The sequence below is a fragment of the Eumetopias jubatus genome, unplaced genomic scaffold, assembly GCF_037043125.1.
Source record: "Eumetopias jubatus isolate StellerSeaLion01/CBP00866 unplaced genomic scaffold, mEumJub1_p1.0 scaffold_8, whole genome shotgun sequence".
Lineage (NCBI taxonomy): Eukaryota > Metazoa > Chordata > Mammalia > Carnivora > Otariidae > Eumetopias > Eumetopias jubatus.
The window spans coordinates 23938508-23965234 of record NW_028274814.1 but is presented as its reverse complement, the minus strand read 5'-3'; the positions used below and the strand labels follow the sequence as shown (position 1 = coordinate 23965234).

At 42.6% G+C, this 26727-nt stretch overlaps 1 protein-coding gene across 3 annotated transcripts; it reads right to left on the bottom strand.

Annotated features, from left to right (window-relative positions):
* Positions 1 to 2384: 2384 nt before the first annotated feature.
* Positions 2385 to 26697, bottom strand: NUDT5 (nudix hydrolase 5). 3 transcript variants are annotated; one of them, XM_028114600.2, is made up of 10 exons: positions 26531 to 26695; positions 15751 to 15858; positions 14460 to 14527; positions 10272 to 10321; positions 8978 to 9085; positions 7648 to 7743; positions 6939 to 7040; positions 5368 to 5376; positions 5180 to 5233; positions 2385 to 2647 (listed from the first exon to the last, which is right to left on the bottom strand). In XM_028114600.2, exons 2-10 carry the CDS (start codon positions 15811 to 15813, stop codon positions 2538 to 2540), a joined length of 660 nt encoding a protein of 219 aa, XP_027970401.1. In that variant the 5' UTR covers positions 15814 to 15858; positions 26531 to 26695; the 3' UTR covers positions 2385 to 2537. The 3 variants fall into 3 exon arrangements, 1 of the variants encoding a protein (XP_027970401.1); XR_015768799.1 differs by lacking the exon at positions 5180 to 5233 and adding an exon at positions 8149 to 8181 and having other exon boundaries at positions 2560 to 2647; positions 5286 to 5376; positions 26527 to 26697; XR_015768798.1 differs by lacking the exon at positions 5180 to 5233 and adding an exon at positions 8149 to 8181 and having other exon boundaries at positions 2560 to 2647; positions 5286 to 5376; positions 26531 to 26696.
* Positions 26698 to 26727: the final 30 nt, after the last annotated feature.

The following is a 26727-nucleotide window of genomic DNA, read 5'->3' as shown; positions in this document are numbered from 1 at the left end:
ATTCTCACGCAATGTCTGTGGTTCAGTGGGGGGTGAACAATGGGTAATTCATGCTAGGAATCTGTGTACGTTGTTGTACGTGACAGCAGCAACATGGGTGTAAACAGTAGAAAATAAAACTTTATTTAATAAAACTGTTTCAGTTGTGTTGGAAAAATAAAATCGGATATTAAATGATTTCTAAGATTATTTGTATAGGTTCATCGTAATCCTACAAAACCCATCCTGAGAGGTTGTGGCAAGAGGCCAAACGTAATTATCATTTAGCGTTTAATCCTAGACCTGTTGAGGAACAGGGACCAGCTTAAAGGTGCTCAGTTATGCGACTGACGCTGGAAAAAATAGGAAAACAGCGGTCTCAGGTGACATCCCAGTCTCCATCCGAAGTAGCACAGCTCTTTATAATTTTTTAAACTGTGTGCTCTGTTGGCCACAAAGAGATCACACTTCATTTCTGAAAGATCCTTTTCAGAAGTAAGGGTTTCCCTTGCTTCCTTTCTGAGTAAGTGCAGGAAGTGCATCTTACTTAGGCCGGATCACAAAGCCAAATGGCTACAGGGAGACAGGTAAAACAGAACCTGCAGGACAGAACGGTGGTCATCTGGAGGCCGTCTCCTCAGGGCCTCAGACCACTGTGACCATAGAAATGTGGACCCAGTGTTGTCATACATGATTTTTTTTTTTCCCCAAGAGAAGGTGGAAATAGGGCTTTTTATGGGAAGGCTTGAACTTTCAAATGCTCTTGAATGACCAGTGCGAGCCACGGGAAACATCCAGACTGCCGGCTCTTGAACTGACCTGACCTCCCAAGTACAGCCTTGGACGTTTAAAGGTTCACATAAAGGGCATTAGGGGTGTGTCCTAGGATTTAGCTGTCACTTCTAATTTGCATTCTTGGGAAGAGAAAAAGAAAGGACAGGTAGGGGCTATACAGATCTCTCTTCCACCAACATTTAAAAGGAGGTTTCTCAGTTCTTGGGGGTGGCTCTGGAAGGGCTGGTCTGTTCGGGGACTGGCCTGTGCCTGAGTCTGTGTGTTTTCCATATGCCGTCTGTTTCTTGATTTTTGAAGGAGGGCAGTAACGGGGGAGATTATAGAACTTGGCCTTTGGGAGCTCAGGGAGGAGGAGGAAGATCTCTGGAGAATCATGATGCCCAGGACTAAAAATAAGGATTTTTTTAAAAGGTTAGGGGCTCAGGGGAAGGCTACTCTTAGAGCAAGTAGTTAGGGGCCTAAATCTTGCAATATTTACAGAGTAGACTTAAGCTAGACAGTTCCCCAGTTCCATATTTTCCTCCTTCGTTCAGAAGTCTAATAGATCGTGTATTTTTGCTCACAAAAACATGTCTCGATACCGCGATGAACACAGCGATACACTGAATACACAGTGACGCTGTAGACAAATGAACTCTATTACAGCGCTCCTGGCATCCGTATCCTGGTTTTATCTGCTTTCAGGGGCCTGAGCCCCGATTTCAGGCTGGCCAGGGAGCAGCACCCTGAGACTTCCAGTGGGGGCTCTCCAGAACGATCCAGCAAGATCGCTCTGGAGCCGCTGGAGGCCACAGAAGTCAACACAAGGGCCGAGCTCAGCCCAGAGATGAGGAAACGGCCCAGGACCACTGGTAGACCTTTTGGATGATGGGGGCTTTAGGCATGGCCTGAGCCGGAGACGGTGGCCCTGTTCTCCCCTGTGAGGTAGCTGGACTGGGTTTCTGGTATTTGCTGACCTTGCTGGCTACACTCCAGGTTCAACACCAAGACAGTGATGCCCCCCAGCCACGTAAATGGATTTGGTTTTAGAAACTTGAAGTACTTCCTGAGGTAAGGATAGGAAATGAAATTCTAAAGTATATACACCTGCTTGAGGGAAGGGCCCTGTATTTTCATTAGCTTCTTATTAACCTTGTTATACTGAATGGAATCGATCATTTTTCATTACCTAACAGCTTGTTTACCTTCAGTAGTTAGGTGGTAGGAGGACACGAGCCAAATGGAAACATTTGCTTCTCATGAAGTGTTACTCTCTGGTGATTTTACACCCTGCTCTAGCGGGTAATTAGGAGGAGGACCAAGAAAGTCCCTGTATAGGCCCGTCTTTAAAAAAAAAAACAACAAAAAACTTTTGTTTCAAACACTGACATAGTAGATAGTTATTTGCATACCTAGTTACAGACGTTTATATGGGGGCTGAGGGTGGGAATAATTGACCGAATTTGGAATTCAGGTCATTTTTCTTCTAGAAATATCCTGTTGGGAGTAGATTAGATAAGGAACAGCTGAACTTTAAACTGGATTAAAAACTGGGTACCTGCATTTATGTTCTTTTTCATAACTATTTGCTGGAGTTTAGCATTTAAATGAAGACTACAGCCTCCCTGTAATTACAATTCCGTATCACCACATGTATTCTGTGTTGCTTTTATTTAATGAAAAAAGCTAATTTCAAGTCTACAGTAAGCTAAGCTGAATACAAAGTCTTAGTGAAGGAGGCCTGGTGGTCTTATTTATAAAAACATGGCTACTGTCCTTTGGCCTTAAAACTTCAGGAAAGGCACTTCAAACGGCTTCGTGTTTGCATGTTTCAGTGCCAGAGCGTAGGAATAGACCCTGGCGTCCACGGTCAGATGTTCTTCAGCTACCAGAGCTAGAGGAAGCAAAGGATACAAGTTAGATAGTGAAGTTAATCAAGGACAATGCCCCTTATCAATCAGCCCGTCTTTACTGAGCTACTACTATGTGCCAGGTCCTGTGCCGGATGCCGGAGGTAAAGTGGTGAACAAGACATTTTCTGCCTTCAAGGATCTTACTCTAGTGAGATAGAAGATGAAAGAATATATAAGCAGGATTACAGTTCCAGCGAGAGACAAGAACAAGAAAAAAGCATAAAGGCAGAAGGTCACACATTTGAGATGATTTTATATGTTAAAACAGCAACGTTCTAAGTTTGCAGATAGATTTATTTATAGCTCGTTCTAGGGCTCAGTGGTGATTCTTCAGTCCCTCATAGAGGGGTTCATCTGTCTTCTCCACCGCTAGGGAATACGTATTTTCTATCCACAAGTTAAGCTGTGTGCACGACAGGGCTGGAATTCGAGCAAGAATGAGGTCTGAGGGGCACCTGGGTGGCTCAGTTGGTTTAGCGTCTGCCTTTGGCTCAGGTCATGATCCCGGGGTCCTGGGATCGAGCCCCGCATCGGGCTCCCTGCTTGGCGGGGAGTCTGCTTCCCCCTCTCCCTTCCCCGGCGGTGCTTACTCTCTCTCTCAAATCAATAAAATCTTTTTTTTTTTTTTTTTAAAGAATGACGTCTCAGAATCTTACGCTGTACAGTGGGCTTTAACGAGAACTTCTGTGTCGCTCTGGTGGAGGTGATCAGACTTGGCCTCTGTCACTTGTTTTCCTACCCACTAGTGCAGGAACACGCTGGGAGACGTGTTGATCCTGGAAGGCAGGGTTAGGTCCTCCTCTGTGTGGCAGGTGCTTGGTAAGTGTTGAAAGTTACTCCTCAGAGCAAACAACTCAAAATACCTTCCCAAATGTTAACTTGTTGAATAAATGGTTTGATTGCTGTATTTTGATTCTAATAAAGCTAGGAAAAAGGGTTCTTTTCCCCCTTCCTCTTTCTACAGATCTGTCTCTGTCTTCCCCTCTTCTAAGGCAAGACGGAGGTGAAGTTGGACGGAAGGGAGAAGGAAGTTAGTTCTGTGAGAGAATACTTCTCGAAGACATACGGCATCTAACATTTAAGCCCTTCAGTGCCAACATTATCTTGTTTAATTTTACTGCTGCCTCCTCAGAGACGGGGGCTACCTCTCGTCCTGTTTTAGGAGAAAAGCCGGGAGAGGCTGCGAAACGCGTTCTGGTTCGTGACTGATACACGGTCAGCTGAGGGGACCCAGGCAGACGCGACAGACTCCGAGTTGTGCTGTCCGTTACTGGCAGCTACAGCGTTCTCTAAGTAAACCGTGGCTTGCTTCGGTGCGAGCGTTTCTAATCTGAGACCCTGGCCCAGTTTTACCTCAGGCCTAGTTTTTATTTTTTTATCTTATTTTTTAAAAGATTTTATTTATTTATTTGACAGAGAGAGAGTGAGCGAGCATGAGCTGGGGGAGGGGCAGAGGGGCAGAGGGAGAGGGAGAAGCAGGCTCCCCGCGCAGAACAGGGAGCCCGATGCGGGGCTCGATCCCAGGACCCTGGGATCGTGACCCGAGCCGAAGGCAGACGCTGAGCGACTGAGCCACCCAGGCGCCCCTCAGGTCTAGTTTTTAAAAAACATAAAGTAGGAAGGGGTGCATTCTGGGAATTCTGAAATCACAGTCGTTTTTGGAAGCTCATGCTTACTTCTAAAACAACACAGACATCAGAGATAAAACTGTAAGCCAGTGGTTCTTATAGAAGGAGAGGAAGAGAGAGCCCTCAAAGCCTCAGGTCAAACAGTGCTTCAAGTTACTTTTTGAAGTAAAAATTTTAAAAAACATTCAAATTAGGAAGATTATCTGTTTCTTTACAGATGAGTGAATGGGGCCCTCCCAGCCGGGCCTCTGTCTGTCTCCAGTACGGTACATCCTACTGTGGCTTTATCAGGGGACGTTTGTCCACTTAATCTTAATTTTTTACCAGATCTCTAGGAGATGGGTTGACCAGGAATTACACGATGTAATTACATGACCAGTGATTTACTAGGGGTCACAGTGGTAGTCTGATTCATTATATCGGCATATTGCTCTTCATATACCTCCATCTTTGTAGAAGGAATATTGTTAAATTCTCCTTTAACTTCAACCCTGCACAGAGAACCACCCAGCAGGTTAGCATCTTTGAGGGTCAGCTAAGAGATACCTACTTAGGCCTCTGCATTGCCCTGGATTAGAGATTTGAGGTATAGAGTTTTGGCAAATCTGTAGGAATATGATCCTGACTCTTCTATAGGAAAAAAAAAAAATCCACCCTACTGAAAGCTTTCACTTGACGTAGAATGTTTTGCTTACATTTTCAAACTCTATGCCACCCAGAAAGGAAAATTACTGTTGGTGAATTGCAGCTGTACAACAGTTTCTAGGTATTTGACTTTATTGAGGAAGACTATATTTACAGAAGGGGAATTCTATTTAGTGCCCCACTGGATGGGGCTGGGGCTGGGGAAAATTGAGGAAGTTGGGGAATAGTCTTAATGCTTACCATCAAGTCTCTTCAGCAGGTCATTCTTTGGTAAGGAAATTACTTCGACAAATTCTAAACAAACAAAGTGCAAGTGAAAACAAAGCTGAAGAATAAGAGGGCCTACCAGAACACCACAAAATGCCTGCAGCCATTTCCACCGCGCTAAGCCATTCACACGGTCAGCCACTGCTAGCTGGGTAACATACCTCCATCTCCTAAAAACAAACAGAGGGATGACGCTGTGGTCAAACACTGCAAGACTTTTGTGCAAGACACACCGAGAAGGGTGCAAGAATTGAACAGAAACCTGGGTCTCTACTAATTTCATCTGGGGACGTGGTAAAAAGCATTCCAACAGTACAAAATTATTATTGTTCTCCAAATCAAATGTGTAATAGCAACATTTAAAGCATGTTCTAGGATACACACACATGCATTTTTAAGTTGTTAAAATAGACAAAATTCACCATTTTAACCATTTTTAAAGGTCAGGGGCATTAAATACACTCACGCTGCTGTGCAGTTATCAGCACTATCCTTCTCTGGAGCTTTCTCAGCCTCACAAAGAGAAGCGTGGTAGCCACTAAGCAGTGCGTCCCCATACACGCTGACCTCCATTCTACTTTCTGTCTCTATGAATACACAGATTTTAGGTAACCTCATATGGGTGGAAGCACAAGATTTATGCTTAAAAATTTTTTTTCTTTTTAAAAGTGAGCTCTATGCCCAACGTGGGGCCTGAACTCATGACCTGGAGGTCAAGAGTCGCATGCTCTATGGACTGGGCCAGCCCGGTGTCCCTATTTATGCTTTTTGTCTCACTGCACTAAGCACTCGGCACAGCGTTTCAGACTTCATGCTGTTACAGCCTGCACCAGCAGGTCTCTTTAAGGGCTGGATGCTATCCCGCTGTGCATCTGCTAATGGACACCTTTCGGGTACCGTGAGGGTGGCTACATGAACGCTGGTGTGCCAAGTACCTGGGCAAGTCCCTGCCCCTGCTTTCAGTGCTTTGCGGTGTAGACCTAGGAGCGGAACTGCCGGCTACTGGGTGATCCTGTTCACCTCTGAGGACGGCTCTTGCACTGCATGTCATACGCGTATTAGCAAGTCTGAACTGAGCATTTAGAATCAGCTGCGAAGGGACTGGAACATTCAGGAGCACGTAAGGCGGTGAGAAATGGAAGAGTACGGCTGTGATGTGACTGTGTGTGTGTGTGACACGTGACTGTGACACGACCGTGCCACATGTGACTGTGTGACACGTGACTGTGTGTGTGTGAGAGCACCACCTGGAATGGGGTGGGAGACGACATGGACAGACAGGCATCAAAGCTCGAGTCCGAACTTGCTGAGAAATTAATAACAGAGCCAGGAACTTCCTAAACGCTTCTCTAAGAACGGAACCCCCTGAAGACTAGTCAGCTGCTGTCTGCTCACAATAATTTATGCCATTCTTATAACACACGAAGACAGAAATGAGTGATTCTGAAGATTTTCACTGTTGACTCTTCAGATCTGTGGCTCCTATTACCACCGTGGGCATAAACTCCACACAGAAAATATGTAAATATTGTTAATTTGACATTTTATAAAGAAAGCATAAAGGTCAGTAAGCGTTGAAAGAAAAATGCTAAAGGACCCAAGATTAGGAAAAGAGCCTGGAGTACCGATGACGGACCTACAAGCCTATTCTGACAAGTCAGAAACCGAATCAGTAGCAAGTTAAACGGTCTTTAACGCAACAGCACCTTAAACGTATCCGCCGCACACTCACCTGGCTTCGGCTTAGGCCTCACGTTTTCAGCATCATCCCCATTAATAGTCACCGTCACGATGTGTGTGGTACAGTTTGTCAGACCTGGATCCATACATACAGCTGCGGAGAGAAGCGACAGGTCACCCTGACAGACACCAGTCACGTGCCATCTCTTTCGTTACTTAAAATGTCTTCGGAAGAAAACCGGGCTCATGATTCACAGTTAACACAGAACTTGTGCAGGCAAACGACGGTTGGCCCGATCCCCTTGGTAGAGCTGCAGGACCGCTGAGCATGCGCGTAGCCAGCACTCGTACTTTCCCCCGAGTTCCTGAGTTCGGTAAATCTGAGGGGTTAGGCGGTACTGCGGTGCTGTCAACTCCTTTCACCACCACAAGAAACAAACTCTAGTGAGGTGCCTGGCACATGGATGAGGTAAGAGCATAAAGCTTAGGACGTGGGAAACTCGGGAAGGTAATGGATTTCACGTTTCTGCTCCAGCTTCAGGGCCTTCTTGTTCAAAGTGGCTCCCCTGTGGAGGGGAGGCTCATGGGTAGAGGGTGACCAAATCTAACTAGGATTTCTTGTCAGTGAATTAGCCAAGACAAAAGCCATCTGAATCCTGAGCATAAAGAACACCCGCATTATCCTTTACACACAGAAGAATCTACGGCTTGACTAATTTTCAAGTCTGTCCCCGAGTGCACACCTGGATAGCAGTACACACCTGGAGAACACTCTGCAACATCACCTTTGTAGCCAGTTTCTTCCTCAAGCTCCCGAAGAGCCGCTGCTTCTGGGCTCTCATTATCATCGATGAGACCTGGAAGTTCAAATCATTTGTGAGGTGGGCTAGGTTAAATCCAGGGTTTTGGAACCTCTCCTTCTAGTAGAATTGCAGTTGAGCTACATGAGAAGAACCAGAGGACTGTGGAATGTGGTTGTACAGGTACAACTGACTGAGGTTTGGAACTTTTTTAAGAAAAAAGGGCGAAAGAAAAAACCCTAGGCACATCGAGTAGGTTCTGGTAGCTCTCATCTGTTCGTCTTACTTAGACCTCAACTGTTCCCAGGAGTGTCTCGGCACTTGTGTTCTGCCCGCGGATTCCTGTGAGGACAAGTGGCTCAGTGCTGTTGGCCCACTGACCTTGGTGACGGACCAGCTATGTGCCCCCGCCCAGGAAGCCTGGCACTCTTTTCAGTTTCCTCAGGTCACAATGTCACCTACTTGCTTTCCTCCCTTGCAGAGCGATCCTGGGGCCTGGACAGAAATGCTGGCATGAGCATCACCTGCGAGGGAGAAGGCTGGGAGGCTGGCGGACTCGAGGCAGCTGATAGGGAGGCCAAGCGGGGAGGACCGTAGAACTTGGATTATTTTACTCGAAATAACGCAATGAAAAAGTAAAATACAGCCTATTCTGTTACTTTTAAAGTTATTAATTTCTTCAAGTGAAATGGCTGGTAAATGAGAAGGAGAGTTGGTATGCCTTCTCATGGGCTGGAATTTCAAAGTACAAAACCTATACCGCTAATGATAAATGAGATCTAATCTCTTCAGATGGGAACAACCCAATTAAGTCCTATGATGCCATAGAGCTTCAAATTCTGGATAGCTCTACTTAACTGTGCAACTCAAGAGAACATTCTAGTGGAAGTTAAGACCGTTTCCCTGGCCTGTGTACATAGAGGAAGATCAAGATGTCTTTTCCCTTCACGATTTTTGGGGTTAAGCGTCTGACCTCATTATATTACTGTGAATTTCTGGTTGGAGGCAGATCGCTAGTGATAGAAAATGGAACTCAGTTGACAAACTAGGGAAACGCAGTTCCTCAAAGAGAAGTTAGAATGTTGCTGAGAGGTGGCTGGGAAAGGCCGGCTGGGACGCCACCCTTGCCTCGCTCTCGGGCTTAGCGCGTCACTAGAACGCGACCGGGGGTAGCTCGCTGCAGGGATGCTTCTGTTTTACTTAAAACCACAGGGACAGATGAAAGTGTTCAGGGTCCGTACGCTGCAGTGCTCGGCGCCGGGCCCGGCGGTCCCTCGGTTCAGGGACTCACCTGCAGGGAATTCTAGGCAGTAGCCTCCCATCGGTGGCCGGAACTGCTTCACCAGAACGATGCACTCGTAATGAAGAGTCCGCTGCAGCACTGGGATGACCGCCACGCCTGTGAGCAGGAGATCAAACCAAGGGAATCCCTAACGAAACGTCCATGAGCATTTAGCACAGGGTCAAGGACACATTCCTGCCTTATGCTAACCTCTGCAGAGGCCCGTTTCTCACCCTGCAGGAAGCCAGACTGCGGGTGAAGGGACAGTCATCTAACGTGCGCTTGTGTGTCCTTGAAGCAATGAATCAAGTCAGTCTTGCTGTTTGTGATAAACGCTAGCTACACTGGATTTGACTGTTTTAGGATCAAGGACCTTTTCTCCCAAGAGAGAAACCTTTTGCATGGCCTTAAAACATAGGCAAAATCCCACTGTGTTCTGGAAAACACAAAACTGCCTACGGGGAGCTCTTGGCTACTCCCTTGCCCCCAACTATCCCCACAGGCAGAAACAGCAGCTGTCGCAGCTACTCTGTGGACTTTCAGTAAAAACAGACAACAAAATGAAAGGGAAAAAAACAAAGACCTACTGCCCAACCGCTCCTAGATCAGAGGGGATTTTCAGGATCTTTGCAGTCAAAGCATTTATGCGTGGAAAGGACAGTGAAATGAATGCATAGGATAGTCTTCTCCTAATTCCATTTCCTCATCAGCTTATAAAGCAACTGGTCCATCATAAAGCAGGGCCAAATATTTTTCCAAATTAAAGGCTTTCACCTAGGTCCTCTGAAGAGAATACACAGGATTTCGAAAAAGTCGTATCTAGACAACAGTATGTGGCTTCGAGTTATACTGACTTATATTTGGCTCTAAATATTAGTAGACCTGCCCCTCAAAACATTGTACTGACCCGAGATAACAGGAGCCAGAATTATGTATCAAGAAAGCCTGACTGGGATGCCTGGGTGGTGCACTTGGTTAAGCGTCTTGATTCTTGGTTTCGGCTCAGGTCGTGATCTCAGGGTCGTGGGTCGTGAGATCAATCCCCATGTCAGCACGGGGTCTGCTTAAACTCTCTCCCCCTCCGCCTGCCATGCTCTCTTTCTCAAATAAATAAATAAATCTTTAAAAGAAAGCCTGATTTAGTCATGTAACAATGCAAAAAGGAATAGCAGGTTTAAAGATGAAAGATCATAATTGAAGAGAACTGCTCTGAGGTCTTGGTTAAATTAAAAAGAACCCCGCCTCCTGCAATAATGTGCGGTGACTTCCTTCATGAAGAGTTGTAACAGGTTTGCACTCCTACCATCAGCCGACTGTCCTTTCCTGGTTGTACGTTTCACAGTTTCCCAAGTTCTGTCCAGGCAGAGAAGAAAAAACAAAATCACTGGTGTTACAGAGGGGAATGTCCTTGGGTTTTTGGTCCACAACCAGAACTTTCAAATGCAAAGCATGCAAGTGTACTAATGATAATGGTCAAGAAGACCACAGCCATACACATCTGTATAGGAAAAGCCAACTGCGCTTTCCTGTAGCTCCTGAAAATTTTTCCAAAGAAAACGTGCCACCAACATCTAACCCTCTGATGCTATCTAAAGAGAAGGCCTGTTGTTCGCTTGAGCTGCCTTTCAAATCGTTCACTGGAAATACTTCAGGTTGGATTTTAAATCTACAGGTGAGCAGTCAATTAAGCTACAAAGCTACTGAGCGGTCTGTGCAAATTACACCCCTATGAAAAGTGCAGTCTTTTTGCTAAGAACAAAAGATATTCTGCATAATATGAACTCCTGAGATGTTATTTACACATGACCTAAAATAACAATTTAAGAAAGCAGGACCATTCCATTTATTCCTTGAGGAATTATTAAATTTAGTTAAGTGCTGTCTTTTGCATGTGTGAGATCTTACCTAAGGGGAAAATGGTCCACAGAGGAAAAAGTGAGATGAGCAATGGCAGGTTCCTGCTCCCTTTCCGTGATTAGCTGTTTCTTTCTGGGGAACGCTGTCCTGAAAATCCAGTTATTGCTACAATTGTGTCACTTGTGTTTGAAGGGGAAGGACATGTGAGGGAAATTCCCCTTCACTCTCTTATCCCTTAAACAGAAAGGAGCAGTGCTAAGAGATGGGAGTGAAGAAGCAGATCAATTTTGGATCTAGGAGAAGTAAGCCATCTGAGTGGTGCTGGAGACTAGGGTAAGAAAGGCATCAACGTCAGCCTCCCCACAGAAGAGTGGGTTGGAGGAGATGGGCTGCCCAGAGGGGCCCTCACACCTTTGACGAGCTTGTCCTTAAGGGTTGGACTGTGCCACATTTCTATGGAAAAAATCTAGATTATTCAGTCTAGTTAAAAAAACAAAACAAAAAAACCTTTCTGGGGGCGCCGGGGTGGCTTAGTCAGTTAAGCGTCTGCCTTCGGCTCAGATCGTGATCTCAGGGTCCTGGGATCGAGCCCCGCATTGGGCTCCCTGCTCGTCGGGGAGTCTGCTTCTCCCTCTGCCCTCCCCGCCTGCTGGTGCACTCTCTCAAATAAATAAATCTTAAAAAAAAAAAAAACCAAAAACCTTTCTGTAAACTGTAGATCTTTCGGTATTATACCCAAATTCTAATGGCAAACGTGTCAAAATGAACCTATGAAAACCAAACACTATTATGGCAACTCACACCTGCCCAACATTCCTGTTAGTAACAAGAAGCCAACCAATAAGCAATTCTGATCAGTAAATAATACAGATTGCAAGAGACGAAACACCTTTTGGCAGAGCTCTCTCTGCTACCTCTTAAGGTTAGTTGTAAAGACTGAAGAAGACAGTGCTGAGGAACACTGAAGGTGTCACCCCAAAAACACTAGGAATAAGGGAAACAAAAACAGTAGCATCATTATAGTGGTTAAGATGAAGTAAAATAACCAGTAACAAGCCATGAATCATGAGCAAGGAAATATAAATGCATTTATAAGGAACCCTAGACCAGGAATGCCCCATGAGAGCTCCAATCATCTTCAAGGGACTCTGAGAGACGGACTTTAGATTGAGTCAGAAAATCTTAGTCTCTGTCTGCCTAACAGCTAATCCCATAGCCACAAACTCCTTGAGACTGTTCTCAGTTGTAACACTAGGGAATTAAGAGTAAGTTATCTCAAACGCCTCTTGTAGCTTTCAAATTCAGATTCTAGTTAAGCTACTCCAGTTTTTGAGTCTTTGTTATAGGAAAGCCTGTTTTCCCAGAACATATTGTTAGCCTAGTCAACAAACACAAAAGGCAGGAATGGCAATAAAGGATGACTTTGGCTCGGTCCCGAATGTCTATAAAGGGGGATGCTGCCAGCAGTTTTTACACAACTAAAATCAATTCTGTATCTTTATCCACAAATAACATGGTGGCACAAAGGATTTTCAAGCTGCTATTTCATCCTTACCGACATGCTTATGTATCAGGTACCAGATAAAACATTTGATAAGTTTATACATCATGACCTATGGGAAAGTCCAGAGAGTCACTCTGCAAAGCCTGACATTTGGTACGAAACGTCAATGTGTCTTGTAAGAGCTCCTTGGAAGTCATGGGGAAGACGTCCACGTGCAAGAACGGAGGTGAACAGGCTATAAAGGGCCATGTAAGCACAGTATCTGGTAGGCTTTCGAGTGCACCCCTCAATACTGAGACAGATGCCTTGGAGGTGAGACCTGGATGCGAGTATTGCGATAAAAAGCCTTCAAGTGATTCTGATGCACATCCCTGTTAAGAAATGCTGACGGAGGAAGATGAGTCAGGTGAAGAGATGAGCTGGTGCAAACCAACATGTACTCTTTCAATCAGTTAGTGTTAAGGGTTGTATCTGTTATAAACAACTTTAGAGGGAAAAGAGAGTCAAACCATATCACTACAAATTGGGTTCTAATCTGTCTACATTTTCACAAATACAAGTACATTTGAGCATATTGTGTTCCTGAAGGCTTGGGCCTGGCCACATTTCTGTATTCCTTTACCCGCTAGTAATTTCCTACTTAGTTCCACACATCAAACTCATGTAAATAAGTGTTCTGTACGCTTCCCCTGTGTTGGACTGCAGTGTGCCCAGTTTCTTACTTTGAGGTTTTAATGTAATCGTGCTTTGGATAGCTTAATGTTTCCTACAGCTCTCCAACACTGGCCCTTATTAATACTTTTAATAGTTTAGTAAATGTAATTAAAGTGGTTTCAGTTATTACTGGCAAGTCCGCATACTTTCACAGGGATGATAGATATATTTTCTCATGAAGAAACTCTGTTATCTGATCACTTAGCAAATGGACTTTTTATATTAATTAATTTATATCATGTAATCTGGATACTAAATTTAGTTATATTTTTGTATTTTCTCATTCCACTTCATTCCTATTTATATTTCACTAGGGAAATGCTTAATCTATTTTTAACATATTTTTCTCTGATAGTTAATTATAAAATCAAAAACTTTCTAAACAGAAAATTTGGAAAACAGAAAAGGTTTACCACACAGGTGCCTTTAATATTTTGCCAGTTTTCCTTCTAGCCTTTTCTTAAATATACTATTTGGAAAGAATTTAAAAAGCATAAATACCATTTCCTATGTTGTTAACAACTTAATCACTTTTCTCATATTGCTAGATTGTCTTCAGAATCTGCTCTGTAGATGACTGCAGAGATTTTACCAAATGAATACACTAAAAAATTATTTCCCCACTTTCAGATTGCAGAATAATTGACACACAAATTGTATCTGAGGTGTGCAACATAGTGACTCAATAATTATACAAATTACAAAATGGTCGTAAGTGTAGTCACTAAAGTTGTTACAATATCATTGACTATGTTCCCTCATACTGTACATCATATTCTCTTATGTTACACTGTAACGATCATTTCCCAATTTTTAAAATGATTAGGGTGCTTTCAATTTGTTGTCTTTTTAAATTCTGATGAACATATTTCATGCACAAACCTGACTCCAAACAGTCTCAGGAATGGGATTACTTAGGTCGAAGGGTGTCTGTCTGGTACATACTGTGAAATGCTTTGCAAAACTTTTTCCCCCCCAATTCACATTTCCACAAGCAAGGTGTAAAGGATGTAAGTTTTACCTCAAACCCAGAACTATTCTCTCCTTAATCCTTCTAATTTACAAATTAAAAATTGGTGTGACCAGAAGGAGGCAGCCTGGATGGCTAATTATTCTGCTGCTTTATCAGCTTAAGTGAGGCTGGCCCCAAATCTCAGGTTCATAAGAATCTCCTCAGGGAGAATGGTGTTAAAAATCAATTCCTGATTAGTTATTATAACAAACTGACAATGTAATTTTATTCAGAGATTATAAGCAACCCAGACATTCTGACAATGAGAAAGCACTGAATTAGATTTTTCATTTAAGACCAAGTTTATAATGAGGAAGCTATCACAGTTTACATCAAATGCTAAACAGAGACCTGACTGAGAACCCAAATACTGTGCATTTTACAGAAGGGAAAAAATCATTTACCTTATTTTCCCAGTAGGATCCATGTACGTTGTTTTTTCAAGCTTGACCCATTTTCCTTCTGAAATTAACTAAAAGGAGACATTAATTTGGGAGATTTTCAAACTGAGGATTTTACTTAGGTTTGTTTTCTTTCAGATTTTCTCTTCCTGGCCCTCCCGGAGCTCACGTGCCCCTCCCAGTAGTTGAGGGAAGTTTTCAGTTCAAAGTATGGGAAGTTTTTTTTTCTGAAGGGTGGTTGGGTTTCTTTCTGGAGTTTGGGAAGTGATACTGAGAGATGAGAATTGACAAACGGGGGGTGCGGGGAAGTGGAGAGGGAGAACCAGGAGTGAGGGGTTTTCGGGGACCTAGTGTTCTATCCTCTGAGCTGGGTGCTCATCACAGAGGTGTGTTTCGTGGGTAGAGAGTCCTCAGTGGTGGTTTATAGTCAGTGACCGCACGGGAAGGCTGACTGAGGAAACCATGTCCAACAACCGCATTTCTAGGAACACGTGGGTTTCCCATCCCCTCCAAGACAGGTGGCCCAGGATCGCTCTGCCTGGACATTGAGTTTCGGTTACCTGGACTAACTTACCTACGGCACTATACTGAACTGACAGAAGAGAGTCACTGCGGACATAAAGCAGTAGCTTTTTTCTCACTATCCTATCTTTCACTTCTGGCCAGCAGCAACCTAATATTTATCAGCAGATCTATTCACAGACAACATGGAAAGATTTTTAAATCGTAAACAACTGCAGGAAGATGTCAAGGTCAGAGTTCCAAGGCGAAGGATTTAAAATTTATCCATTGCAATGGTTCCTGCAGAAAGAGACTTATTAAAAGCTAAACCAAATAACATACAACATATACATTAGTTCTGGAATTCAGACTACAACTAACAACTTAGATTCTTATTGTTCTTAAACATATATATTGAGACCACAAACAGCTAACTAAGACGTGATACTTAGGTATGGAATGTCTAAACCCTAAAACTCACGTATGACTTATTCTTCTACCCAGGGAAACTTTTAATAAAATTTTGAAAATTTTTGTATCAACAGCCCAAATCCACTTTAAAAACACTTCACTAGTACATATAATTAAGAGATACACTATTGCTCCCACACAAGAGCAAAATGTCCCTGAGTCCTAAAAAGGGAGTAGGAACAATGTTTAAGAAACTGTGTTGAATAATTGAACACACACACACAAAGAATTAAATATAAACATTTGCAACAACAGTTTCTACATTTCATTTAAACTCAGCTCTGTGTAGGGAGGGGGCAGAGAAGTGAAAAACAATTTATACCTCCTCTGAAATAATAGACTGTTTGGTATTTTGAGAAGGATCCGCTGGTTCTTGGTTTTCCATTTTCAAACTACTTAGTCTTTATAGTCCTCAGGCAGGAAGGTCACGCTGTAAGATAATAAGATGTGTTTAGGCTATATTTATTTTTCTGAATTAAACATTTGTCCGGAGGCCACCGGTGAAAATACTTAAATGGTGAAAAACTTATCTGATGTCGTCAATGCCGCTTTCCTCACGTGAAACCTGGGAGGACTGCCTCAGATGGAATGTCAATGCCAAGGCCCCAGGAAACATCCAGGAAAGAACACGCAGCCGTCCCAGTCAGATTCAGCTCACAGTAGCTAAACTCCTACTGGGCGGGAGCTGGGCACTTACACAGACATTCTTGGATTTTTCTGACTCCAAATTTAAAAACTCTCTAAGGGGGAAACAGTACAATAATTGTATACCACTCCCCATTCCCACCCCTTCACCACTGTCCCTTATCTACCCTTGACAGCTAAACTGTAAGACTTCTATGAGCTGCCTGTTTCTACCTCCCATATATCTTTTTTTTTTAAACTTGTAGTAAACGGATATACCATTTTAATAATGTTAAAATGTGCAGCTCAGTGGAATTCAACACATTCACATTGTTGTGGCCCGTTCACTTTAAAGCTTCAACATGTATAAAAGTCAGAGTTGTACCGGAGTTGACCAGTAGCACCAGCTCTGTCGTGGAAAGAGCAGGCCCCATCCCGTGCTGTACCCTACTCCAGTCTCTCCTTGGCTTATTCTCCTGCTTTTTGTACCGAGTGTCTGAAAATCTTTCTCTGCCCTCAAAGTGGACTGAATAACCTGGCTGCATATAGAAGTATGGGCCAAAAATCACTTTCTATTGGAAATATGGAGGCCTTGCTCAGTTGTCTTGCTTCTGGTATTGGCTGTTGTGACATCTGAAGCCATTCTGATTCCTGATCATTTTCCTCTGTGGCCTCTTTTCTTTCTCTGGAAACCTGTAGTTATTCATGTCTTCATGTTGATGTTACTGTATTGGGAACTCAAACGGGTCCTTCCTTTTTTTACTGAAGTGTAGTTGACATACAGTATTTTATTAGTTTCAGGTGTGCGACATAGTGGCTCAACGTTTACATGTATTATGAAGTCATCGCCACGAAAATCTGGGTACCATCTGTCACCATATAAACTTGTTACGATATTGTTAACTATATTCTCTATGCCGTACATTGCATTCCCATGTCTCATTTATTTTATAACTGGAAGTTTATATCTTTTGTTTTTTTTTTTAAATTTATTTTTGAGAGAGAGCGAGCCAGCATGCATGTCCGCATATGGGTGGGGTAGGGGCAGAGGGAGAGAGAGAGTCTCAAGCAGATTCTCCCAGCTGAGCGCGGAGCTTTATCTCACAACCCTGACATCACGACCTGAGCTGGAATCAAGAGTTGGTGGCTTAACAGTCTGAGCCACCCAGGTGCCCCTGTACATCTGTACCTTTAATCCCCTTCCCCTGTTTTGTCAAATGGGTCCTTTCAATCTGGAAGCCATACTGTGCTTCTTTATGGGGAACTTTTCTTGAAATATTTCACTGATAATCTCCTCCCCTCTATTTTCTATGTTCTTTCTTTTAGGAACTGGTATTTAGCTGTTAGACTTCCTGAACCGATCCTCTGTCTTGTCTTTTTCATTCCTATTTTCTGTTTCCTTGTTATTTTATCTACAGTTCTCAGTGGCTGCTCCAACGCTTTACTACTCTTAAGATCTGTAGTTCCCTAACCTAGCCCACCTCCTAATGTTTGCTACAGGGAAAATACAGAGAATCAACATCAACTCTCCTATCAACTGTCTTGGAGGAAAGAGTGTCTTTGCTCTATTTTTTTTTTTTAAGATTTTATTTATTTATCTGAGAGAGAGAGCATGCACAAGCAGGGGGAGCGGCAGGCAGAGGGAGAGGGAGAAGCAGACACCCTGCTGAGCAAGGAGCCCAATGCGGGGATCCTAGGACCCTGGGATCATGATTTGGGCCAAAGGCCACCACTTAACCGACTGAGCCACCCAGGTGCCCCGCTCTGTTTCTTCTGAGGCCTAAAGTAATAATGACACTACCCATCTCATTTGCAATTTTTATCCCAGATGGCAAATATCCTCCACCCTAAAACGCACCCAACAAAACACATTTAACCTTCTCATAACCCTATTCTTTCCTTCCGCCTTCCTGGACTTCTTGAAAGAACAGATGATACTACTGAGTGTATTTACTCAGCCCAGTGCAGTCTACTCCTTTACCATCTGCCCATTTACTCATCACCCCCAAGCCAGAAATAGAAGTAGCTCCAATCCCTTATTCTCCTTCACCACTTATAATTTATCCATTGTAAGTCCTAAAAATTCTGTCTCAACATTTCTTAAGAGTGTCCTATCCTTACCATCACTGCTCTGGCTGAAAACCTCCCACCTGGGATGAAATTTCCAAAACCATCTCCTGGACATGAGATTTTTTTTTATGTTGTCCAGTGTTCAACACTGCTCACAGTTGTGTTGGTATAGAAACTCCCTAAAATCACTGCTGAATAAATGAAGGAAGGTGGGATGCCTGGGTGGCTCAGTTGGTTAAGCGTCTGTCTTCTGCTCAAGTCACGATACCAGGGTCCTGGGATCAAGTCCTGCATCGGGCTCCTTGCTTAGTGGGGAGCCTGCTCCTCCCCCTGCTTGAGCGCTCTCTCTCGCTCGCTCTCTGACAAATAAATACAATCTTTAAAAAAAAAAACTGAAGGAAGGAGTAAAATGAATCCGGCTGGGTAAGTCTGGACAGCCATTCTGTTCCAAAGTAAATTAGGTTAGTTTGAGGCCTGCGTAGACTTACTTTGAAGAATAGTTCCTTGTCTAGTTGTCTTTATTTGACTAACTTAGTTTAACTCAATTTCAAAATTTTCCTGGCACATAGTTAAAGAGATTCACACTTCCTGATTTCAAAAGTTACTATAAAAGCCACAGTAATCAAGATGGCGTGGGTACCAGCCTAAGGAGACAGACATAAACTGATGGAATAGAAAATCCAGAATTAAACCCACAGATTCATGGTCCATTGATTTTCAACATGAATGCCACCATTCAAGGGGGGTAAAGGATAGCCATTTCAAGAGATTGTTCTGGGCTTAGATACATACATTCATGAGAATGAAAAAACCTCACAGGTGCCCGGGTGGCTCAGTCAGTTGAACGTCTGCCTCTTGATTTCAGCTCAGGTTGTGATTTTGGGGTCATGGGATTGGGCCCTGTGTCAGGCTCCACGCTCAATGCACAGTCTGCTGGAGATTCTTTCTTTCTCTCTCCCTCTGTTCCTCCCCTGCCCCCTGCTTGCGCACATGCACCATCTCTCTAAATAGATGGAATCTTCAGGGAAAAAAAAAAAAGTGAACCTCTACCTAACACTGTATATAAAAATTAACTCAAAATGGATTAAAGAGCTAATGTAAGAGCTAAACCTACAAAACTCTTAGAAGAAAGCGTACGTGTAAATCTTCATGATCTTGGGTTAGGCAATGATCTCTTAGATGTGACACATTAAAGCACAAGCAACGAAAGAAAATACAGATAAATCGGACTTCCTCAAAGTTAAAACTTGTGTGCTTCAAAGGATACCATGAAGATAGGAAAAAAACCCACAGAATGGGAAAAAAGTTTGCAAATCTGATAGGAGAACTGTATCTGAAATATGCAAAAAACTGTTAAAATGCAATAACTAAAAGACAACCTAATTAAAAATAGCCAAAGAACCTGAATAGACATTTTCCAAAGAAGACATACAAATGGCCAGTAAGCCCATGAAAATATGTTTGGCACTTTTAGCCATCAGAGGAAGGCAAATCAAAACCACAATGAGATACCACACTTCACCCCTACTATGATGATTATAATTATCAAGACAGATAACAGCGTGTCAGGGAGGATGTAGAGAACTGAGACCCTCATATGCTGCTTGAAGGAATGCAAGATGGTGCAGCCATTTTGGGAAACAATCCTCAAAAGGTTAACGACAGAATTCCCATGACGCAGCAATCTCATGCCTATATATACCCAGGAGAAATGAAACATATACTCTCACAAAAACCAAAAACTTGTACACAAATATCTGTTCATGGCAGTATAATTCCTAATAGCCCCAGAGTGGAAACAACCTAAATGACTATCAGTTGATGAGTGGATAAATAAAATGTGGTATTTCATTCAATGGAATAATATTCACCCATAAAAAGGAATGAAGTACTGATGCATGCTACAAAATGGATGAACCTTGAAAACATTACGCTAAGTGAGAGAAGCCAGATACAAGAGGCCAAATATTGGAATATTCCATGTATATGAAATATCCAGAAGAGCAAATCCAGAGATAGAGAAAGCAGATTAGAGGCTGCCAAGGGACTGGGGGGAAGGAAAGACTAGGGAGTGACTACTTGTGGGTATGGGGTTTCTTTTTGATGAAAGATGTTCTAGAATCGAATAGTGGTGATGGTGACACCATCTTGCAAATACACTATAACTACAGAATTTTACAGTCTAAGAGGGTGAATTTTATGGTATGTGAATTGCATCTCAATTAACAAACACCTTTGCAGTCTTAAAATCCCCAAGAGACAAATAATTGGGTTGTTGAAAGTCATGTTAGGTCCAAAGGTTGACCACACCTAGGAGACTAGTTCAAGGAGCTCTGCTTTGGACTCAACAGACTCGTAGTGTATGCGTGGCATTCCTGTACCCAAGTGACCATTTTACTGTCCTCTGGGTGTATATTTTGCCTGATACTCAACACATACTTCTGTTGTAAAATTAACTGTATTTCTGTTGTATCATGAAGATGTAATCAACACTGTTGCTTGCAGATTATTTTGTGGGCAAACCTAGGAATTCAATTTCCAGTAAGGACTTCAGCAAAGAAGCAAAACTTGAGGCCTTAGGGAAGAAAAAAAATGACATTATGCTAAAGACATAAAAACCATTTAAAGATGATGAGAGAAAGAAACGTGTATACATTTTCACACTCATTTAAACCATTAAGAAGTATGCAAATTGTATTAATGTTCGTAAAAAACGAACGTCGACTTTATCTTAGGTAACTTGGCTAGAGCACCCTGTGGCCGAGGGGCTGGAAGTGAGGTTGCGTCCTTGGTGCTGGGAAGGCAGCAGTGGACTGCACAAAGGCCCTGTCCGCCAGGAGCTTACTTTCTGGTGGGAGGAAGGGGAGAAAACAGAGGAACAATATATAAAATTTATGTGGGAGACTCTTAAGTTTTACAGAGGAAGATGAAGAAGGATAAGAAGAGTAGAGAAGGTGTGGGGTGGGGGTTGGTATCTTTAGAGCATCATCATGAAAGCCCCCTTTAATCTGGTGACTTCTAAACAGAGGCTTGAAAGTAATAAAACAGTAAGCTACGTGGGTAGACTAGCCAGTCATTTAGCATATTGACTATATGCCTATAGCATAAAAGGCAGTTATTCCTGGTAAACTTTTAACTATCACTGGTTTATATATGACAAATAATTTACATTGTTAAGAGGCAATCAAAGTAGTATGCTGACCCATGTGAAAACTAGCCATGGGTTAAAATCAAAGGTTGGCTACTGCTCACTGCCTGTGTGGTCTCCACACCCAGATAAAAGAACTTTCTCTACTTAGATTTTTATCTTCCAGATTTCCATTCCCTTCTATTAGGAACATATACATCACAGAAGGAAGATTTCCTCTGCTTTTAATTCTGTCACTTAAGAGAAAACTTTTAGGCAACCAAGGGACCCCATTTAGTGCACAACGTAATCTGTTTAAAATGTAGGTGCAAGATGCTTGGGTTAAGTTAAATTTGGACCTCCTTTTGAAAAGTTGTATTTTGACCCCAAATAACTTTTTCTGATGCCTACCCAAACTTCTTAAAAACAGAGAACTGCAGGCTTCAAAAGTATATGCACCATCTGAAGTTCTTAAAAGAAGAGTTAGATCATCTGTGACTTTTTCTGTTAAAAGGGTTCCTAATCTGGACTCCCAGAAAGTCTGGACAAAATGGAGGTTGTCCCCCGTCCCCAGGTGAGTATCTTTGGCGGCAGAAGGGCCACTAGCTCCTTCAGATTTACATACAACTTTAAGACATTTAAGTTATCTGCTAGGTCCCCTTATCTTTATATGTTTATAGCTTCCTTCAGATTGTCAAAGGGATTGTTGATGGCCAAAAGGTGAAAAAGTACTATTCTGAAGGATGGTCCGTCCCTCAGATCAGCTACTCTTCATTTAACCAGGTTAGTTAAACTCCATTACAACACAGTCTCAGTAATCAGAAGAAGATTTTTGGTCAGCAAATGTTAAGCTATAAACAGTTGTTTCAAACAGAATGTATTAAAAAATATTTAAGCTAGAATGTTAGAGAGCTAGAAAGACAACAAACTACAGACATAAATTATAAAAAAGAAAAAAAAAAAAGTGGCAAGCCGGTCTGGGCCTCTCCAGGGTAATTGCTTGGAATGCAATCAGCCCCAAGAGGTAACAGCATTTTGTGGCAATCTGCTGACAGTGTAATATAACCAAAAAGTGTGGTTAAAGGGTGATTTCAAAATATATTCTTTATTCTGTGATTCCCAAAAATGTTCAGGATTATAAAAGCATCTCAAAAATACTACTGAAACAGAAAAAGAGTTTTATTTTTAGCACCATTTCAAAACTGGAAGCTAAATGGTGCCATTTGGGGACCAGTCCCTCCAAGTAAGGCGGTGCAGAAAGAAATGAAGCTCCAATGCATGCTGCACACTCCTGTCTCAGTTACTGTGATAGAGCTTTCCTGAGCTGATTCAATGCTATTTTTAGATTTTAAAAGTAAAGTGTAATATCAATTTTATCCACTTCATTAGCTAGAATTTCAGGTCATCTACATTTTGCTGCTAAGCTGCTAATATGTACATGTTATACTTAAAATAATACCTGTGTATATAATGTTGTGTTCAACTGTTTTAACTCACATAACTGTTTTATGTGGTTTTAGTTTGGTCTGAACACTGAAGGTCTATGATGTGTTAGCTGTACGATTTTTCCAGGGCACCAAAAACTCTTGTAAGGGAAACATCACAGGATTCTTAGAATTGCCATACAGTGGTAGGCAGGAGGTTTTTATGAGGGGCAGTTCAAATGCTTGGGGAAAAAAAAAATACACACACACACACTAAGTGCAAACTGACCCATAATCCTGCCCTTGGGGACTTCATAGTTCAACTCGCAAAGGACCAGAAGGGTAAGTGCCTATTATAGCGATAACGCAATACCAGGGTGTTTTAAGTGAGCAACAAATCACACCCACTTGGGAGGCAGGGAAAGTAGTAGACTTTGAAAAGGCTACTCCTAAGAGGCCATTTGATATTAAGATAGGATTTAGATACCAAGAAGACATAGAAAGCATTTCAAAGAAGGAACCACATGAAAAACAGACACTAATTAGGGGAAGGGTTGAGAAATTATAGTAGAGTTTGGCAAGCTCTGTGGTTCTCAGTCGTCCCCTACGCCCCAAACAAACCCCATATGATGGATGATGTTAACATATGCAAACACATTTCTAAGGGCTTACACAGATTTGGCTGGATGCCTGCCCCCTTCCCCAAATTTGCGGACAAATAAAGCACCCAACAACTCTAACTGGCATGCCGCAAGCTCTTGTAACTATGTAAGCTCCTTCCTCTTGGGGATAGCATTTACAATTCTCACTGAAGGGAGGAAGAAAAATGATTATTTTTTCACAATCTTGGGTATTTCAGTCCTAGTAACAACAGCTGGATTCAGGTTAAGTGGGAGCGGAGTTTGCACTCAGACTTCTCATTATTCAGTTATTACCATATTGGAATCCCTGCAGTTTGCTGACGTTGCAAAGTGAAGCAAAAATCACAAGAAATAACACGCTGGCGACTCTCTCCCAGATAAAAGTATCGTCAACATCATTTATGCTCAATCAAATAAAAGTTGTAGAAGCTCAAATCATAAGCAAAGCTTCTGATTGACCAAGGTCAGGCAGTTGAAACAGTTTAATAATTGGATTGAGAAATTTCCAATAAGGCATTTTGAAAGAAATTAAGTGGGAGAGGATTAATTTTTGCAAAAAATAACTTTATGATTGTGTAAAGTCAAGCATTAAACGCTTAGGCCTGTCCAAGATGCCATTCCACATTCTTTCAGAATAATTACACAGAAAAGCCACTTGAGTTATAATAAACAAGTAATTAGTATAGTTACATTTAATGGTCTCGGTTATAATCATAAAACTTTTAAAAATTTAATTTTTTTAAAGATATTTTGATCATTCCTTCTTTTGTACCACTTACGGTAAAATTTTGGTATCCACATCAAATGGATCTACTTTAAGTGAACTTTCCTTTGCTGACAATTATCCTCAGATAATGAAGACTTCCTGTAATTTGTTAATTATGGAAAGCCACTGAGTTTCCTTTCTTTTCTGGCAGATATGGGGTTGGGTGGGCAGAGAGGTAACTAACATTTTCCTGAAATTACGCTACTTGGTGATTTATAATCATTACATTTAGTTTGGGTTGTGAACTAATTACCCTTGGGAAGGTTAACTGGTTACAGCCATATAATAATGCGACCAGTAAAGAACCTCTTGCAATAGCCCAATCAAGAGATACCATAGGTTTGGCCTAGGGTGGTAGCCCTGGCAAGGTAACAGACTTAATTCCTTGCATATGAGACTTTATTACTTGTCCTAAACCAGCGTCTAAGGAAGGGGTTTTCAAAGCTAATTTCAAGAAGATGTTCTCAAAGGACATTGGGGCATCAGGAGAAAGGGGTAGTACGGTGGTCAAATAGGGATACACGGGAGTTTGAGATGTTGGCATGGTATCCAAGTGGATAAAACCAGCAGGTAGATGGAAGTATTAATTTAGAAGGATTAGTCATGTGGGATTCAGGGCAGGAAATGTTTTTCATTATTTAATTTAGAATTGCCCAATAAACCCCCTCCCCCACAATCATTTAGCTACTGATATTTTTAGGCATGCATGAGAAAAAGCAACTATTTCCATTGTTGTAAAGGTTTTATTGAAGAAACTTGAGAATAAACACTTCATGGCTAAGTGAAAAAAGACAAACATGGTGGCTAAAAAATAATCAAAGGGAATTTAGCTGTATCCATTCAAAATACCTGAGTATCTGTTTGTAATGTTGATTTGAGGCTAGTTAAATGTGTAACTAGTTAACTACTTAAAATCAACTGTAATACTAAAAAGTCACCGAACTCACTTCTAAAGTATACAGCCCAAATAAAAGACATCTGCAATAAATTCTGGCCCTGTAGTGTTTAAGTTTACAAACTTGGCTGCTTCTCTACAAATAACCAGTTCTGTATTAATGCTTTGCAGCTGCCTCAACCTCTACACTCAAGTTTCCTGGGCTGTTAACATATTACTCCTTCCAGAAGGACTATATTCCCAGTTTCTACTTTCTTCTGTACATCTATTAATTCCTATCTTCAACAGACAATAACCTTACCCTAATTCACCTCATCAGTGCTAACATTTCCTTCAGCAGCACCCTTTTTTTTTCTAGGTCAAATCAAGACAGACATTTAGAGTGATCTGGCTTTAGGTCTCTCTTAGATCTGGCAGTCTGGCACGATTCTCCCAGCATATATGGAATATTGCTTCAGTTCCCCCTCAAAACAGAAAGGACTACATAATCCTGGATCTCAGAAGTACTTAAGAAAAACTACTGCCGCCCCTCCCCCAGCACACACTGCAACATTGTAATTTACCTCTGCTTTGGAAAATGTATCTTTAAAAACGATGCTCCCAACTAAACCACTTAGCCAGTAACATTTTTGAGAAAAACAAAACATGAAACTCTTTGGGGGAGGAGTTTCTAACTCCAAATAGGCAGAGGAGCCTGTAATTATCCTAATGAATACTCTTCCAAAGAGGCCTGTAGTCGGTGGGGTTCCCACCTCTTTCTAATCTAAAACTGCTTAGACGGACCAGAGAGTGTGCAGTTTTAACGAGATACCTAAAATGTGTGCCCTTAGACGTGACGGGGACAAGCCCAAGGCAAGTTACTCAGCAGCTAGAACCTGATTCTTCTGAAGAAACAAACAAAAGTGAACTTTTAAAATATTCTATTGTCTGGTCGCCATCTGATACATCATCACGGAAGGAATAAGGAAAACAACAGAGTGATGGAGAAAAGAGGGAAAAAGAATGATACTGCAAATTTCACTAGGCTAGAACTCTCCCAGTCTTATGATTCCAGCATGGCCCGGCTACTGATACAATCTGGCTGTATTTTTCCAGGCTGCTACTTTGGCAGGGCTGGGATAAATGAATTTCACGCTCAAAGGAGTCACCTCTCCCCTTTTTGTCGGTTTCCCCCCAATTTATCTCTCCCTTCTACCCTCAAAGTCGAACTCCCCAGGAGCGGACCGACAGGATTCTCTCCCTCTCACAATCCTCCTCCACGAACGGGGAGGTGCCATTCCCCCCTTTGCAGATGCTTCAACCACTGCACTCCCACGAACAGGTAACTGCGGTGTTTCCTGCTTTCTCTACTCCGAAGAGCCCAAGCTCTTCTACACCAGTCTCTGGTTTTCTCTAAACTGGCCCTCCTTTCCGCCCCCTCGCTTTCCGGGACTCGAGCCCAGTCCGCAGACTGGGACACGCGCGCGCGGCTGCCCGCACGCACCAGCTGTGCTCGCTCCCTCCCTCATCCCCAAAGAGGGGATTGTACAGGATTGGCCCGCGCCCAGTTACCTACTCCAAGGTGTGGGGTGAAGGGGAGGGTACTCCTTTGGGGAGGGGGACGAGAGAAGAAAGCACGAATCCGAGGCAGCAATCTCAGAAGACCGGGTGCTACTGCTTCAGGCACAGCCGCACCTCGCGGTGATAAGAGGATGTGCACTCGGCCGCTCCCGGCACCCGTAGAATCCCCCGCCCGTAACCTCGCCGGAAATA

Coding starts and splice junctions, on each gene's coding strand:
- NUDT5 (XM_028114600.2), bottom strand. CDS start 15,813: ATGGAAAACCAAGAACCAGCGGATCCTTCTCAAAATACCAAACAGTCT. Junction 14,528..15,750: donor AGTCTATTATTTCAGAGGAG/GTATAAATTGTT, acceptor GTCTCCTTTTAG/TTAATTTCAGAAGGAAAATG. Junction 10,322..14,459: donor GATCCTACTGGGAAAATAAG/GTAAATGATTTT, acceptor CTGCCTGGACAG/AACTTGGGAAACTGTGAAAC.